General features: G+C 51.5%; 1 protein-coding gene across 1 annotated transcript; it reads right to left on the bottom strand.

The window, feature by feature from the left end:
* CCDC120 (coiled-coil domain containing 120) lies at window positions 1-18321 on the bottom strand. The gene is made up of 11 exons (XM_049767229.1): window positions 18011-18321; window positions 9052-9151; window positions 8847-8937; window positions 8619-8752; window positions 7059-7199; window positions 6400-6694; window positions 6050-6112; window positions 5643-5829; window positions 5417-5515; window positions 1443-2360; window positions 1-979 (listed from the first exon to the last, which is right to left on the bottom strand). The coding sequence occupies exons 3-11, from the start codon at window positions 8893-8895 to the stop codon at window positions 865-867; spliced, it is 2001 nt and encodes a 666-aa protein (XP_049623186.1). The 5' UTR covers window positions 8896-8937; window positions 9052-9151; window positions 18011-18321; the 3' UTR covers window positions 1-864.

Below are 18321 nucleotides of genomic sequence, written 5' to 3' on the forward strand. Positions count from 1 at the left end.
CCTGTGTGGATTTATTGGAAAAAAAGTGGCATCTGGAAGGAAGCCATGGAAGCTGGAAGATTGCACATGGGCACAGGTCACCTGAGGCTGACTGGTGTCTTCAAAACACCAGGTTCTACCACCACAGCTTGCCAGTATGGTGCACCCTAAGTCTCTGCCCTTTGGTCCTTTAGTTTGCAGATTGCAAGAGCAGAGGCTGCCCGACAGGCCAGGCCATCTCTCCCTGTGGAAAAGGTAGTGGGCATGGGCAAGGACCAGGGTGCATTCGAGCACTTCTGAGAGTGGGGAAATGAACTGCCTTCCCCCGCCGACTTCAGTGTTTCCAACTGTGGGCAGAGGGCTCACCTCCCTAAGAACTAGCATGGTGCAGGGAAAGGTAGCAGGAAGTTGTGTGCACCAGTGTCTTGGTTGCCCCCCACCCGGGGTAGAGGGTCCCTATGTGGTCCATTTCAGGGTGGGGGGAGTCCAGAACGGAAGAGGCTGGGTATAGGGAACAGGAATGAACCCAACCAGAAAACTTCACAGTTTCCCTTTTATAAAATATCTAGTGGAGTGGGGGCAAGACAGTGAATATCTAAATCACAACTGTAAACAGAAATGGAAGGGGGGCTTGGCATCCTCATGACATCATCCCCCCCTTTTCAAGTGGGCTGAGTGGCCCCCATCCCCAGCACACTGAGGAGCATTGGGATGTCAGAAACAGGGACCCCCACTTCATGGGTCCAAAGGAGGCAGGGTCTGCGAAGATCAGCTTGACCCTCCCACTAAGACTGATAGTTATAAACTCCACCCAGTCAGTGCTCAGCGAGGTCAATGTGTGCTCCTCCGACTGGACTCAGGCCAGGAGCAGGAGAGCCAAAGGAGTCAAACCAGTGTGCCTGGGGTTTGGGGGTCAGAACTGGAAGACTGCTCCCTCTCTAGTGTCAGATCACTTAAACGAGTGCTCAGCTCCGGGGGGTACAGGAAGTCCGTGTAGTATCTTTAGAAGGGGCACCAGGAATCCGGAGGGCCAGGTGGGAAGACAGGAGAGGATAAGATGGACAAGAAAGGGATAGAAAGGCAGGGAGAGACAGAGAGGGGGAGGGAGAGAGAGAAGAGAGGCTCATTAAAGAGGCAGAGGCAGGCACAGGACAGTTTGAGGCCCACAATCCAAGGGCACAGGGAGAGGAGGACGAAAAAGGCAAGGGGTGCAGTGGTTCCTGCTCCCCAGCACCCTGATCTCCAGGCTCATTCTCCCACAGCATGCACCCTAATTTTTCTCTAGTCAATCCCAACACCCTTCCACCCCAAGTCCACCAACCAATGGTGATGGAGCAGGGCCTGGCCTTCTAAGCACCCTCAGACTGAGTCCTCAGCTATCAGCTCGCTGCTCCCTGGTCTGAACCCCCGTACACCATTTGCCTCCAGAGTCTCCTCCCCATCAGTAAAAGCACCCCCCATACCTGCCAGAGACAGGGGGCGCCGTGAAACTCCTTGAGTGCGGGAGCGGTGCCTGGCTGGGGGCCCCGTACAGCGCTGGGCCCACCTCATAGCAGCGGGCGTGGAGGAAGGGTGGATGCTGCGAGCCCAAGTGGGAAAGCACAGGACGGCGCTGGGGCCCTATGGCCAGGCCCGAATTCCGGATGTACCAGTCCCGCAACCCCTCCAGAGCAAGATTCTTGTGGCCACTGCGCTCAGCAGCTGGGGCAATGCGAGTAGGAGGGGGCATCCACAGCAAAGAGTTGGGGTGTACCTCCAGACCCTCAGAAGCCTCCATAGGCAGGCCACAGGGTTTGGGGCGGGGACCCCGAGGCTGGGGATCTTTGTTGCGGAGAAGGGGGCTGCTGCTGTCAGTTGCATATGCTGGTGGGGGGCCTGGGAGCATGGCGATAAACCCATCTCGGCGGGAGAGGGGTCCAGGGACCTCACTTGCAGGCACCAATTCCCCCCAGCCAGGACCGCCACCAGGGCCACTGCTGGCCCCACGGGGCAGGCCTCGCTCCAGGGCATAGTCCAAAAGGAAGTCTCCACATACTGGGGGGATCCGGAGGGCCCCACGGGAGGCAGGGGCAGCAGAGCTAGGCCGGGATGCCCTAGGAGGGTCAGGAGGGCCAGTTGTGCGGGAGGAGAAGGCAGGGATTGGTTGGGGGCGCTCATACAGAACCTCACTGCTCTTGCAGACTGGGGGCCCAGCGGCAGGGGGCACCAGAGGCACGGGTGGGGAGCTCTGAGCCCGGTCCACGAGGAGAGCCTCAGAGCTGTTGCTGCGGCGAGTCCGAGCTGCAAAGAGCGAGGCGCGGTCCGAGGCAGGATCCACTCGAGGAAACCCCATCTGGGAGTCCTGGCTGCCAGACCACTGGCGAGAATGGAGGCCTTCAGGTCTAGGGGTACAGACAGGACAGGAGAGAGTGAGGGCAGAAGGGCCTGGCAGTCACCCAGAATTTGTGTATGTATACAGGAGGAAGGTAAGCAGCCTTCAAGTAATTCTGTAAAGCTGTAGTTCTGTCAAGGACTCAAGGAGCAATGTTAAAAATGTACAGTGGAGGGTTGAGGGGGAGCAAAGCAATTGTATAGCAGCTGGTAGGGCATTTGCTTTGCACATACTTGATGTGGGTTCAATCCCTGGCATCTCATATGGTTCTGACCCCTGGCTCCTGTCCCTGGCCCCATACACCACCAGGAATAGTCCTTGAGCATTGCTGGATATGGCCCAAAACAAACAAACAAACAAAAAGAAAACATACAAGGTTTTCAGGGTCAGGAGTCTCAGGTATAAGAGGTGATGTGAGAGAATAGTACTATTATATCCAAAGCATAGACTCAATAACACTGAAATAATGAATTATAAGTCCTTGAAATGCATCTGTTAAGGGGCTGGAAAGATAGTATAGTGGGTAAGGTGCTTGCCTGGTACATGGCTGACCTGAGTTCTATCCCCAGCATTCCATATGGTTCCCTAAGCACCACCAGGAGTAATTTCTGAGTGCAGAGCCAGTAATAATCCTGAGCATTACTAGGCTTGCCCCCCAAAAAAAATCGTGAGGGGGGACACACATACTACAATGAAGGGAGACAGGGGATGCAGGAGGGAGCATGAGAATTTTGGTGGAGGAAAGGTGACACTGATGATGGGATATTGGTATTGAAATACTTTACGCCTAAAATTCACCTATCAATAACTTTGCAAATCACAGCTCTAATTTTTTTGTTTTTATTTTGGGGCCACACCTGGTGATGTTCAGGGTTTACTGCTGGTTCTGCACTCAGAAATTATTCCTGGCAGGCTTGAGGGGCGATATGAGATGCTGGGAATAGAACCTACATCAGCCTTATGCAAGACAAACACCCTACCTGCTGCACTATCACTTTGACATCTAAATTTTTTTTTTGGTTTTTGGGTAACACCCGGCAGCGCTCAGGGGTTACTCCTGGCTCTATGCTCAGAAATTGCTCCTGGCAGACACGGGGGACCATATGGGATGACAGGATTCGAACCACCATCCTTCAGCATGAAAGGCAAACACCTTACCTCCATGTTATCTTTCCGGCCCCATGACATCTAAATTTTAAAAAAGTTTAAAAAAGAAAATGTACACGGTTTCTGAGGCTACTCACTCCCATGGAACTCCTGCAATCAGCCCTTCAGGCTCTCTTCCTGGGCCTTTTTTTGTTTTGGGGCCACATCCAGCTGTGCTCAGGGGTTACTCCTGGCTCTGTGCTCAGAAATCGCTCCTGGCAGGCATGGGGGACCATATGGGATGCTGGAATTTGAACTACCTTTGGTCCTGGGTTGGCTGCTTGCAAGTCAAACGCCCCACCGCTGTACTACCTCTCCAGCCCTTTTCCTGGGCCTTGTTTTAGGAATGTGTAGGGCTAGAGAGAAATTGCCAGTGTCTACAGGAGTTGAGGGGATGGACTACAATTGCCCTATCATCCTCTCCTAGGTACTTTCTCCAGGATCCCTACTTCCATGATGAATTTCATTGAAATATTCAGCGCTGGAACTCTATATCATGCTTGAATTTTTGCCCCATCATGGGTATGAAGAATCACTCCAAACTTTGATCAACAGCAACAAGTCACTGGAAGTAACTCTCTCGCCTAGGACACGAGAGACTTTTGGGCTTTAGTTAAGATGTTCTAGTACCTGGCTTTCTTTTGGGGGGTGGGGTGTTTGGGTCACTCCAGAAGGTGCTCAGGGGCTACTCAAGGTTCTGTGCCCTTGACTTGCTCTGGGGAGCATATGAGGTGCCAGGGATTAAACTGGCTACTCAAAAGACAAGTCTCTCTTTTCTTTCTCTATCTCCTTGAACTATAAATTCTGAAAACCTTGCTTCTCTAAGTAAATTTCCTTATATTGTTAGTAATTGACTTATATGCTGACTGTATATGTCTACATACTTGGGGTTATATAAAATGTCTTGAGTGGGGGCCGGAGAGATAGCACAAAAAATGTCTTGAGTGAAAAGGCTAACAAGGAGGGCCAGATTGATACTACATGGGCTAAGCCTTACACATGGCTGACTTGGGTTCAATCCCCAGAATCCCTAGTGTTCCCTGAGTCCTGCTTAGAGTATCTCTGGGTGCAGAATCAGGAATGAACCCTGAGCACAGCTGGGTGTATGTGGCCCAAACTCTGCCCCCAAGAAATAAAAAGGCCTGCTCTAGTGGTTACTAGAGAGTTCCATTAATTAATAGAGAGACTCCAAATACCAGGTCTTTAGTTTACTCTCTGCAGTTCCGTTTCCTCTTCTACAAAATAAAAAAAGCCTTAGAAGCTACCTCATAAGGATATTTTGATAAAGAAATGAGTTGTTCCCATGTACATCGTTAATTTCTAGCTGTAGGAGGCTTGGGAGGCAGAACCCAGATACATGGCTTTCAGAGACAGGTGAAATTATGACTTCTCCACAATGAGCCAAATTCAGAGCTGGGCAATAACTTGTGCCAAATTGCATGGCCCACAGGAACTACTCAGTGGTGTGGCCCCAAAGCAAAAGCAAACCAAAAAAAAATGCATTGGAAAAGCTGAGACTCAAACTTAGGTGCTTCTGCACCAAATGCCACCCCTTCTTTTCCACTATGACAGCCACTGCTCAACTCTCAAAGCCCAACCTCTTTTACTATGGGTTCATAGACAATATTCCCCCATCCCAGCTAGAATGGATAGCTCCCTCTTCTGCTTTTTTTTTTTTTTTTTTTTTTTTTTTTTTTTTTTTTTTTTTGGTTTTTGGGCCACACCCTGTGACACTCAGGGGTTACTCCTGGCTATGCGCTCAGAAGTTGCTCCTGGCTTCTTGGGGGACCATATGGGACGCCGGGGGATCGAACCGCGGTCCATCCTAGGCTAGCGCAGGCAAGGCAGGCACCTTACCTCCAGCGCCACCGCCCGGCCCCCCTCTTCTGCTTTTTAAAGTCACCCTCACAGGCTCCTTACTTGCAGAGCTGGGGGCCTGTGCCCCGGGGTAGGACAGGGGTAGCGGGCACACTTCGTCCTTCAAAACTGGAGGCACTCCTAGGCAGGGAGTGCGTAGGGCTAGGCAAGAAAATAAGCACATCAAAGTCAGGGCTGGAGTTAGTGCGAATGGCACTAGCAGGCCCTCTGGCCAGCCCAGGCTCAGGATCCTTCTCCTTGGGAAGGGAGGGATGGGGTATACCCTCACCTGGTGGGACTGGCCACAGAGTTCCGCCGGCTCTTCAGATCTCCATAAAGATCAGATGGGGGTGGTTTCCATGGGGTTCGGTGCTCAGGGCTGGTCCCAGATACTGACCGCAGCTGGCCTGGGAGTAGCTCCCAGGCCTTGGGTGGGGAGGGACGCTCAGACAGAGGGAAGCAGCCACGGTGCTCTTCTGGGTGGCAGGGAGAAAGTAGAGGGAAATTCCATGAGAGGGGCCCCCTCTGACTGCAGATAAGCAAAGAGCAGGGGCCCAGGAGACCTGGTGAGACAGGGGACTGGGGAGCCATGGAGATGGATGCTGGTGAGAACAGAGAAGTTGGGGCGTGGTTACAGAGGGGGCTGAAGAAGGTAGGACATCAAAGAGAGGTGCGTTGGGGAGAATGAAGCCTCACCATTATCATGACTGGCCCCAGACTCTGAAAGGGAGCTGCTTTCCGAGTGCAGAACTACGTCCTCTACAGGTGAGAAGAAGAAGACCCCTGTCTATCAATGCCAGGCCCTTCTGCTACTGCCCAGTGCCTCCCCCATTCTGCTCTCCCCTACTGCACAAAAACTATACCTTTACCCGAATCCAAGACCAGGGAAGGGGGCACCAGTAGTCACTGACCAATGGCCTTCCCCATCTCTCCTTCGTGGCCGGGTTCCTGGAAATTCTGCCTACCTCCCACTTCTCATTGGCTGTCTCCCTTCCAAGCACAAATGTCCATACTCCCCCTGTCACTGGTCAATGGACTGGGCTCACCTTGACTGAGCTGAGCGAGGCGTGTCCCCAGGCAGACCCCTGAGGTGATGCCTGGCCCTGTAGCCAGGGGTAGTGACTGAGGTGGTGGCGGGAGCACTGGGAGACCGAGGCGGACCCGGTAATCCCCAAGCTGCTCCTCCAGCTCTTGTAGCCTCCGCAGAGCATCGGCCTGGACCTGCCGCCGCCGCCGCCACTGCTCAGCACTCAGTTCTGGGGCCAAGGCAAGGCGGCGAGCAGCAGCTGCAATCTGCTGTTGCACCGACACCTCTCGCTCCAGTGCCTCAAGAGCCAGCTCCTGCGGGGTCCACCCATAGGCGGGATGGGAGCAAGGTTGGAAATGGACAAGCACTGGGGACAGGCCAGGATAGGACCTGCCTACACAGTAGCAGAGCCTACTCTTATGTCCAGTGTGGAACTGGTTCTCATTGGCAGCTGTGCCGCTCTTGAGTGGGGACAGGACTAATTTAGTTTCCTGAAGGTGATTAATAGATTTACTTAAGTAGCAACCAGCCTCCTCCCTAGAATAGGGAGCCAGCTGCCTCCAGCCCTTCTTTTCTCACATCAGCCTTTCCTTCCCCCATACAACCCAGGGCTTCCCCCAGATGCTTCTTCCCATTCTTGTCCCAATCCCATCTTATTCTCCCCACCCATTTGCTCACCTCAGCAGGGCACAAAGAGTGGTGTGCTGCATTGGGGTGTGGAGGAGGGTAGGTTCGGGCCGCCTGAGGCCTTCTCCGGACCAACTGAGGTTGCTCACCAGGCTCCAGTGGGCACTCGGGGGGCAGCTGGCCAGTCAGCTCCTTCCAGGATTGGAGATGATCAAGGGTTTGTTGGGGCGAATGGGGCAAAAGAGTAATAATTCCCAGATTGCTCCAGAGGTTCCACAGGGAAGCCAGTCCTACCCAGTGTACCATGCCTGTGATATCTCTTACTCTTAGCAGCACCTCTGCTTGGCAGATCTCCTGGATAGACTCTCAGCCCCACCACAAAATTTCTGGCACAGGACACAGGGAGGTCTGCTCTGGAATCCAGAATTCCTTTTTGGGTGGTTTTGGGGTCACACACAGTGGTACTCAGGGCTTACTCCTAACTCTGCTCAGAGGTCACTCCTAGCAGGGTTCACGGCACCTTATGGAGTGCAGTAGATTAAACCCAGATTGGCTGTGTGTAAAGTACTATATTTTTCGTACCATAGGACACACTTTTTGCCCCAAAAGTGCATCTTATGGTCTTATGGAGCAAATGTCGCCTAGAGCTGAAGCCTGAACACAGAGGAAGAGAGTATCTAAAAACTACGTGCATCTTATGGTCAGGTCATCTTATAGAGCAAAAAAATACGGTAAGCACTTTACCTGTTGTTTTATGGCTCTGGCCCAGAATTTCCTTCCTGTTTTAATAAAGGTAAAGACCTGCCACGCATTACAGTCCCATCAGAGCCTGGTACTGCACAATCTAAACCAGGACACTTCTACCTTTCCACTCCTGTGGGCTCACACCAATATGTGGACAGATGGTGAAAGACAGCTGCTCTAAATCACATTATAATTTCAGACAAGCTGAGAGACTATTCACACTAAGGGGAGATTCGAGACTATACATCACCTACATGTTGGTTCAGTTCAAATTCTGCTACCCAATTCTGGAACTGGCTTTTTGCTTTTAAAGTCTGCCATAGCTTTCCAAAGGTTGCTCAGCCTGTGCTATTCTTAATTATTTCTTAGTAGTCTACGCTGAACTTTACTGGGAGAGTGGCAGCACACCTGGCTATGCTCAGGGTTTATACTGTGCTCTGTACTCCAGGATCACTCACTCTTGTCAGTATTCAGGGGACCATTTGGGATGGCAGGGATGAAACCAACCCAGGTCGGCCACATGCAAGGTAAGCCTCTAATCCATTGTACTGTCTTTCCAGCCCTCTAGCTGAATCTTTTTTAAAGTTAGGAGAATCTCGGGGGCCGAAGAGATAGCATGGAGGTAGGGTGTTTGCCTTGCATGCACAAGGACGGTGGTTCAAATCCCAGCATCCCATAGGGTCCCTTGAGCCTGCCAGGAGTGATTTCTGAGTGTAGAGACAGGAGTAACCCCTGAGTGCTGCCGGGTGTGACCCCAAAAAAAATGAAGTTAGGAGAATCTACAGTTCTGGCAAATGGCTTACTATCTAGGAGCCCAGACTCTTTATATCTCCCTAACTCGCAACACCCCTAGAACCAGGACCTCACCGCTTCCTGGAGACACACTTTGCGGAGTTCCTGAAGTTTGAGGCTCAGGGCCTCTTGCAGGGTCCGCTGCCGGTCAAGCAGTCCCCGAAGTCGTTCTGATTTCACCTGGGGTATGGCATCTCCAAATAGGGCTGCTGGGCACAGAAGAAGCACGATCAGGGCAGGTGCTGGTCAAGCAACCCTTCCCAAGAAGATGGGGATGCATCAGAGCAAGGGGGCAGCTCTGACCTGAGACTTTGAAGTTGGGAGAGTTGATCAGTTGACCTTTGACTTCCATCCTGGTGTTTGCAAGTGGTGGGGACTAAGAGCTGGACCAGGTCTGGCAGTGAGACATGGGAGCCATTAAAAAAGCATGTTATGAGACACCTCCCCCACTTCCACATAACCACCCTAGCTTCCCCACACTCTACCCTCTGAGAATTGGTCCTGATACCTTGGTTCCCTTCCCATGAAGTGGGAGCACAGCAAATGGAAAGCAGGGAGGACTTAAAATGCCTTCTCAGAGGCCCATGGGCAACAGTCAAGAGTTTGGCCTGGGGAAGGAGAATAAAAGATAGATTCAATCATCAATAACAACAGTGGGCATTTTGTGAATGCCTGTAGGTCTGGAATGGTGACCTTTGTGCCATATTTAATCCTCACAATCACCATAATTTACTTATTTTGGTTGTATAGGCAATCTGGCTGTGCTCAATGGACCATATAGGGCGCCAGGGACTGAAACCAGGTCAGCTGTGTGCAAGGAAAGCACCCTATCTATTGTACTCTCCACCCCCTACAACCACCCTAAAATCTGTAATTACTACTTCCATGGTAGGGAGGAGGGGAGTAAGGTTAAGCATGCATCCCTGACCACAACTCTACACAGGCATCACTCCAGCACCTCAAGTTCTCACTGGCATCTGTGTGGTTGCCAAGTAGCCTTCACAGTGACAATTCACAGAGACTGTGCCTCCTGAAAACATCTATTAGGGCTGAAAGCATCAGTCACACTGACATCTGTGGCTCCAGCACTTAAGAGTGTTGTCATGTGTGGCCAGGGCCTGATGATGCCACTGGGAAACAAGTGAACCCAAATCCACCCAAGTAGTCAGTGCCCATCCAATTCCAAAGGTCACTTTCAGCTACCCCTGGCCATCTATTCCCCCTCCCCCATCCTGCAGATGCAGGGGGATGTCTTTGGCCCTGGGTTGCCTGTTCTGTACCCAGCAGTGGTAAACTGCCTTGCTGGACCTGTGACCTGAGTCAAGCTGAACCAAGAGGTGCTACACAGTGCTGAGATGCTCCTGGCTGCCTGGCTTGCCTCCTCTGCTCCAATGCTCAGGCTGGTCCTGGAGCTGGCCATGGCTGTCTGCCAACCCTGCACTCAGAACCTGTCCTGGAGTTGGTTCCCACTTGTTCCTTCCCACATCCTCCCCAGCTGGGCAGCCTGGTGACATCACCTCCACCACCCGGCTTGCAGAGTTCCGTCCCCAGGCAGGTGACTGGGAGAGCCTCCTAAGGTCACCAAGATTCCATCCCCAACTAGTCATGCCCCAATGGCCACAAAGTCTGGCCATTGCAGAGGTGTGGGTAGGCAGCTGACATGGTGTTTTGCCCCCCCATTTCTGGACAGTGTTTATCCTGCCTGTCTCTGCATTAGGGGTGAAGATGTCCCAAGAGCCTTTGTACACAGGGTCAACAACTGGGCCTGACCGCAGCCAGACACCCTTGGCCACCCAGGATGGCAGAGTAACCTTGAAGACCCAAGGGCTCCCTTGACCCCTTACTCCTGGGGCAACCTTCCTTGCCCATATTTGGGTATGAAGAACTCTCCCAGAGCTCCTTACAACCTTCTTCCACCCTCCTCTGGAACCCCAACTCCTCCCTGACAGGCCCCGCCCCATTCTCACTTGGTTCCTCATCCTACCCTGGGATCTCTTGAGCCTGAGCTCACAGCACCTGGATATCAATACTCAGGGTCCAGAACCCTGGCTCCACCCTGCCATTATCACCTCAGGGGACATAGCTTGGGACTGAGTCACATAGGGTCACCTGGCAAGCCCTAAACTCAGGGTGGATGCCCCACACCCCCACACCCCACTCCCAAGTCTCCTAACGCCCCCCACACTGGCCCCACCCTCTGCACATTTCCTTCAAATCTAGGGCAGCCCCTCACCCCCAGATATGCCATCCAGGGAAATCCCAGGCCCCGCATCGCTCCCACCAGCCCCTGCTCTCCAGGTTAGTGTCCCTGCGGTCTCAGTGACCCAGGAAGGGTGGAGAAGTGCAGGCTTTCCCCAACCCAGAGACGGGCCCAGCAGGTTTTTCAAGTCTGCCCTTCTGACACCACAGTTGAGATAGAAATTCCTGGCCAGCCCTAATGACTGTTTACAACCAAGACACCTCACCTGGGTGGCACCCCAACACCCTCGGTGGGACCCCATTTCTACATCCGGCCACCATGGAAGCCAATACTCAATCCCAGTGCCTGGGTCTGCTCCCACCGCTATCCCCTCCCAGTGAACAGATGGAAAGTAAGCAGGCAGGTGCTAGAAACATTCCACAACACCAATTTTCCTAGGAAACTTGAGGCACCCCAGGTGGGGGAGGCAGGACAGTGGCTGCTCCCCCAGGAGGAAGAGGAGAGGAAGTGACAGGAGTAGAGAAGAAGAAGCAACGAAAGCTTTTCTGCTTCAACTCTTTACAAAGGGAGAGAGAGAATATGAATTTGGGTCAGGAAAGGGAACAGAGCCCTTGAAACTTTGCCCCCCTAACTCAAGCCCCCTCTTTCCACAACCTCCCAACCCAAGCTAGATCCCAGGAACCTCTCACCCCACACTCAGCAACATGTCTGAACACATCCCAGACCCTCCTTGCCCCCAAGGTACCCATGTTCTCACCAAAACCAGAGAGGAGCTATGGGGGGAGGGGGACTCAGGCCGCTGAACAGAATGGTCTCCACAAGGCCCGCTCCCAGGCAGTACAAAAGCATGCAGGGAGCAGCCACTAAGGCCGCCTCCCACCACGCAGTGGCCCAGCCTACCTGACCAGCCTCAGGGCGGCCCCTACCTTTTAACCCTTATCTGCCTGCTGCCAGGGCTCCACTACACTGCTGAACAGTTTCAGGCCAGGCCCTCTTAGGGAGTCTAACCTGACCCAGAAGACAAGTGGAAACTCCCCTCCCCTAGCCAAGATCCCTAGCAGAGAACTGGAAAGGAGGTTCTGGAGAGAAAGGACCTCTCCCACCCAATTCACAGATCAGATCCTGCTCACCCAGGAATCTTACACGGGAGTAGGGGCAGGAGGGAAAAACACACAGGAGATGTTTTATGGCTTTTAGCAGTGCACTCCACATTTCTGAGGCCCTGACCCTTTCCTCCCAGGGCAAAAGTAGGGATGGAAGAGCAATTCTCCCATCAGAAGACAACAATTTCTTAGGCCAGGACCAGAGGGGGGTGCTTTGTTCCCCTCAAAGGAGAGAAACCAGGTCTCTGAACATCCTCCCACCTTCTGCTACTCCTGGGGGGAGCACCCCAGTCCTATGCAACCAAACACAAACCCGCAGGGGAATCTGGCAAACCTGGAAGGGGCCAACCCAGTTCCTCGTGTTGGTAAGTCCATGTAGAAGCTGGACTCAGTGAAGCATAAAGATCCAAGCATATCTGATGAGGGTGGGGGAAAATCTGCAGGGCTGGCTGGGTCCTGGGCTGGAGGGGGAACAGAGCTCAAGCTTCTTCACATCCTGCCTGGGCCTCCCCCAGTCATTCCACTCAGCAGTTTCTGCCCAGGAATTGGCTCCACGTAAGACCCAGACATGAGATGGCTGCTCTGGGGCCCTGCAAAATACTAATTGCCCTGAAATCCCTGAATTCAGGGTCCAGCCTTCTCTTTTTTTTGGGGGGGGGCCACACCCGGTGGTGCTCAGGGGTTACTCCTGGCTGTCTGCTCAGAAATCGCTTCTGGCAGGCTTGGGGGACCATATGGGACACCGGGATTCGAACCAACCACCTTTGGTCCTGGATCAGCTACTTGCAAGGCAAACGCCGCTGTGCTATCTCTCCGGGCCCGGTCCAGCCTTCTCACAAGACCACTTACCCAGGGTTTCACTCAGGACATCTGCTCATTTGGAGACCAAGGCCAGCCCACTGGATGGGCAGAAGGTAGAGGGAGGCCAGCTTCCTCTCCACTAGGCTTAGAATTAGCAGCACTCCATAAACATATTATTGAGGCTTCCTCCACCTTTCTTCCAGGGTGTGAGATTCCAGCAAGGGATACAAAGACCCTTTTCATCATCCTCTCCCCACCCCTTCACTGCCTGGGGCTGATGGAGGAGGGCAATCACAAGGTGGGCAGCTGTGGGGGGAAGGGTATCTTCTTAGCTATGACCTTTCCAATCTCTTGCTGAAAAAGCTGAGATGAGAGGGGCAAGAATCTGGGAGGCAGCACAGATTAAGTCTCAAGGCAGAAGTTTCCTCATCTGTAAACAATGAAAGGTGGTTCCACAGCCAAGAGATGCCCAGGTAAGTGCCAAAAGTGTCACAAAGTGTATGAGCTCTGAGCTATATATATAGTACAGCAGGTAAGGCATTTGCCTTGCACACAGTGGGCCTGGGGTTTGATCCCTGGCACCCCAGAGAATTCCCGGGACCCAATCAGGAATGATCCCAGAACACAGAGCCATAAGTAAGCTCTGAGTACTGCTGGTTGTAGCCACAAAAGTAAACAATAAAGCAGTGTCACAAAATGCAAAATAGTGCCTTTAACACCATTAACAATTGCTCATAACAACAATGATGGACTCACAACTGAGGTGGGCTGAAGGGTATGTAGGGAGGTCAAGTAGAGGAAAGCAAGTGACAGCAGACAGAAGGGACAAAGGCCCCTTACACATAGCATGGCTTTGTCAATAACTTTTTTGGGGTTTTTTTTTGGTTTGGAGCCACAACCAGCGATGATTAATGATTACTCCAAGCTCTACTCGCAGAGATTGCTCCTGTCAGTTCTCAATTGACCATGTGGGATGCTAATCTGGTGGATCTAACCCAGGTCTGTCGCAAGTAAGGCAACCACCATACCTGCTAGCTTTACTATCACTCTAGACTCTAAGGATCCACATCTGGCAAGGCTCAGGGTTTACTTCTGGTTCTGAATTCAGGAGTCACTCCTGATGGTGCTCAAGAAACCATACGGGGATAGAACCCAGATTGGCCATATGCAAGGTGAGCACCCTACCTATCATTCCATTGTTCCTGTCTCTGATGTCACACATTTCAAGCTTGCCTTTCAACATTGCAATCAATGTTCAATACATACTGGCTGTCATGGCAAGTGTTCATTCTTGCCAAGGTAAACTCAGGAATCACATAAGCAGATTTCTTTCCTGAAATAGAGGTGATAGCCCTCAATCTCACCTGAAACGGGTTTTTTGTATTATTTCTCAGCGAAAGTGTATGAATTTTCACAAGCCCAAGACACGAATTTAATGGACTCGAATCCATGTTTAAGATAGAGCTGATTGGATTAGGGATGGCTCAATGGGCTGAAGTGCACAATTTGCATACAGAAGCCCCAGGTTTGATTCCCAGTACCCAAGGTTCCTCAGCACTGCTGGGTATGGCTGAACTGCTTGCTTTGTACGCACCTGACACGGGTTTGACCACTGGGACCACATATGGTTCCCTGATGCTAGGAGTCATCCCAGAGAGCAGAGCCAAGAGGATGTCCTGAGCACAGCTGAGAGTGCCCCCAATGAGATAGAGCTGGTTATCCTCCAGCCTCCAAAGCATCCCTATTCAGTAAGCCAGACTATTTGTAGCAGAGCAATTTCCCCTTATCTCTCTTCTCCTTAGAATAAAAAATGCAGGAACCAAATATGTTCAGAAAAATTATCTGAATTCACACTATCCAAATGCAGCAACTGAAGGGACTTGAATGCATGTTTGAAATAGAACTAGTAGCCCCACACTCAGCTTTCTTCTTTACCAGACAAAATGCAGGGACCAGCAGTAGAGGAGTTTAGGCACTTGGCTTGCATGCAGTCAACCCCATTTTGATCCCTGGCACAATATGTGGTCCCCCAAGTCCTTTTAGGAGGTATTTCTGAGCACAGAGCCAGGCATAAATCCGGAACACTGCCAACAACTCCCCACCCCTCAACTAAATGCAGGGACAAATGAAGCAAGAGATTCTCAAACTGACTTGGCCTACTTCCTCTTTTTCAGGAAAAAAAGCACTCGATATCCCCGGGAAACCCTTTTTTTTTTTTTTTTTTGCTTTCTTTGGGGGGTTGCACACTCATGTGTGCTCAGGGCTTACTATTGCCGATTCTGTTCCCTATCACTCCTAGAAGTGCTCAGGGGACCTTGCATAGTGCCAGAGATCTAACTGAGATCAATCACATACAAGACAAGTACCTTACCCTATATACTACCTGTTTTCCCCTGAAAATCTACCTTCTTTAAGCAAACAAACTTCAAGTGTCCACTGTTTCAGCATTCTCTCCTTTCATCCAACCCCCTGCATTAGGAAACAGTGAAATGTGTGTGAGAGAAAGATTGTTCACATTAGAAAACACTGAAATATGTGTGTGTTTGGGGGCTACACCAGGTGGTACTGAGGGCTTACTCTGGGCTCTGCACTCAGGGGCCACTCCTGGGAAGAAAGGGGAACCATATGTAATGCTGGGGATTGAATCTGAGTAAGCCACATGCAAGGTAACACCCTATCCATTGTACTATGGCTTGGCCCTGAAATTTATTTTAAATAGTTTTTGGGTCACACCTGGTGATGCTAGAGGGGTACTCCTGGCTCTATACTCAGGAATTACTCATGGAAGTGCTTGGGGGACAATATGGGATTTCGGGAACTGAATCCAGATTGTGTATCTGGCAAGTGTCTTACCTGTTGTACAATATCCCCAGTCCCTGAAATAAATTGGAGAACTTGAAACCTCTCTTCCTATTCCAGTTTTTGCCCCTAGAGCTCAGGAAAATAGATTTGAACATATTTTCTTTTCTTTTTGGCAAAGAAACAACAATATGGGTTAACTCCTGGCTCTGTGCTCAGAGCTTGCTCTTGGCAGTACTCAGGGGACCCTATCTGATGCTAAGCATCAAGCTTGGTGGGTCATATTCAAAGTAAGCATCCTACCCACTATACAATCTCTAAAAACCCTGGAAACATTTTTGAGTAAAAGCCCTGTCCCTCCTTAGCTGAGCTCTCCCTACTCAGTATGTAAAATTCAAAACCAAATTACCTTGTGGTAACTTGGTATTCTGTGAACCTGCTAAAGCTTTTACTCGGAACTCGGGCACCAAATAATAGACTGGGAACACAGGGAGACTTGAGACTTGAGTTATTATTCAAAGGTTTGGATAATTGTTTCTTTTCGTTTGTTTGTTTTGAGGCCATACCCAATTTGCCCAGGGTTTATTCCTAGCTCTGCACTCAGTAATCATTCCTGGTTGTGGTTAAGGCACCATATGGGACACTGAGGACTGAACCTGAGTTGGCTGTCTGCAAGGCAAGCACCCTACTTGCTGTACTACCTCTATAAGCCCTGGATAACTCTTTTAGATATAGGAGATGGCTCTGGTGGCTCAGTATTCAGATGCTCACTAGTCCCACTGAGCAATGCAGGTTGAAATCATAACCAAATAACATATTGCTTCTATGCTCTCAAAATTCACCTTTTCTGTCCTCAAATCAAAGAATTCAGATGAGAAAACCTATTGCTATTGTTATGGTCACTTTAAGTTAGGCCCTATTTAAACCTCTCAGTGATGCCCCATACTTACCCATAAAAATCTGCCTCCTCCAGAGGTGGAAATGGACTTAGCACCCAGATTTGTACAATTTACTGCTGAGAGAAGCAGATAAATCCCTGCTCCCATTCCAACCCTATCAAGTACTGCACTCTGAACTAGAATAAACTTTTCTCAAGCTAGGAACATCAGGATCACACAGCCTGGAGAGAGGGGTCCTGGACCTAGAAGATTCACAAATGCCCCTTGAGTACCCTTCCTCCAACATGGGCAGTCCCTAATTTCAAAAGGCTAAAAATATGACCCAGATTCTCAGAGAGACCATGAATAATTCAGGGTGTTCTTTCACACTTAGGTAGGGTAGGGATATAGAAACAGTTCCTGGGCTTCCTGGGGCACAGAAAGAATTGGAAGCTTTATGAGCTCTCTGAGTGGGTGTGGGAGGGAAATCATACAAAACCCTATTAGTTGCATAGGGCCCACCAGGCTGCTTGCTCTTGCTAAGCAAGCTAAGAGGAGCATTTGGGATGAATTTTAACAGGAATAGGAACAGAGAATAGCAAAAATCCAGGGTCAGGACTTCAAGCTCAGAGGAGATGGAAAGTGCTAAGGAGGAAGATGTGAACTGTTCAGAGAAGTCTGAGAAGGGCTCAAGCAGAGCTGTGGGGATAGGATGGAATGGAATGAAGAGACATGTAGGGTCGGGATGGAATAAAGAGACAGAGAAGGTAGGGAGGAGTGCAGGGAACAAGACATTAAAGTCTTTGTAGAATGAAAGTCAAGAGACAGGCCAGAGGATGGGCAGAGTGTGAGGGGTCAGGACAAGGGCCATAGACACACGGGGCCAGGAGGGTGCAATAGAGCAGAGCAGGGGTCAGGGTTAGAATAGTAGTAAGATGAAATCACTGAGGGCAGGCAAAGATAGAGGACAAATGTGGGTATCATGAAAAGGGCAGTGTGGGATAAGGTACAGAGACCAAGAGAGAATAATGGAGAACAGGAATTCCTAAGGACAGCGATGGGACAAGAAAAGACAAAGGGGGGACTCGGGAAGAATTGAAGATGATGATCAGAGAGTGTTGAGCAAGACTCACGAGTCAGGAGCCCGAGGGGTGCACGTACCGGGTGAGGGACGAGTAGGGAAATCAGAGGTGAGGAACTGGGAAAGATCTGGATAGGACTGAGGAGAAGAGGACAAGCCATTATATCTGAAAGGGTCCGGAGACTAGATGAGAGCGTAGGCAAACATACATATGAAGCACCAGGACAGACATGGGGGGTGTTAACCAGGAATAGGCCAGATGAGCGTCAGACACGGAACAGGGTCAGACAAGGAGCTGGGTCTGGCAAAGGATCCGGTGCACAGTCGTGGCTGTGGGCTCTGAACTGAATTGAAGGGGACACAACTGAGGCTATGGAACCCAGGAGGCTGGAATACGGTCAGGCCGTGGGTTAGAGGAGAGGCTGGGGGCCAACACGGCGCGGACTTTGCGGATCCAAGACACTTGAGCCAGGTCGGCGATGGTCGCGAGGGGACCATCGGGTCAGAGGCTGAAAGCGCGCGCTGGGACCTCCCAGACGCAGGCGCCTCTCGAGGCCCTCTCTGCCCAAGCCCAGTGTCCTGCCTCCGCCGCCGGGTTTACTCACCTGGGGTCCTGGCCCCGGGGTGCAGGCGGGTCAGAGTGCGCCTCGAGCAGGTGGGCGCGGCCGGCCTGCCCTCGGCCCAGCTCGGCCCCCTCGGGATCGCGCTCACTCCCCTTCGGCGCGCCACCGGGGGCCGAGTTAAGCTGCGCGTCTGCCGGCCATGGGGGACAGACGGTGGGGGGCGCTAGGAGAGGCGCGTGCACCAGCGCCCCCGCCCAACCTTTAGTTCTTCGGCTCGGTCCGCTCCCAACAGCACGGCCACCTCAGCCGCCGAGTGCCAGCTAGGGGCGGAGGTAGGGAAACAAGAAGCTGGG

Source organism: Suncus etruscus, chromosome X (genome assembly GCF_024139225.1).
Source record: "Suncus etruscus isolate mSunEtr1 chromosome X, mSunEtr1.pri.cur, whole genome shotgun sequence".
NCBI lineage: Eukaryota > Metazoa > Chordata > Mammalia > Eulipotyphla > Soricidae > Suncus > Suncus etruscus.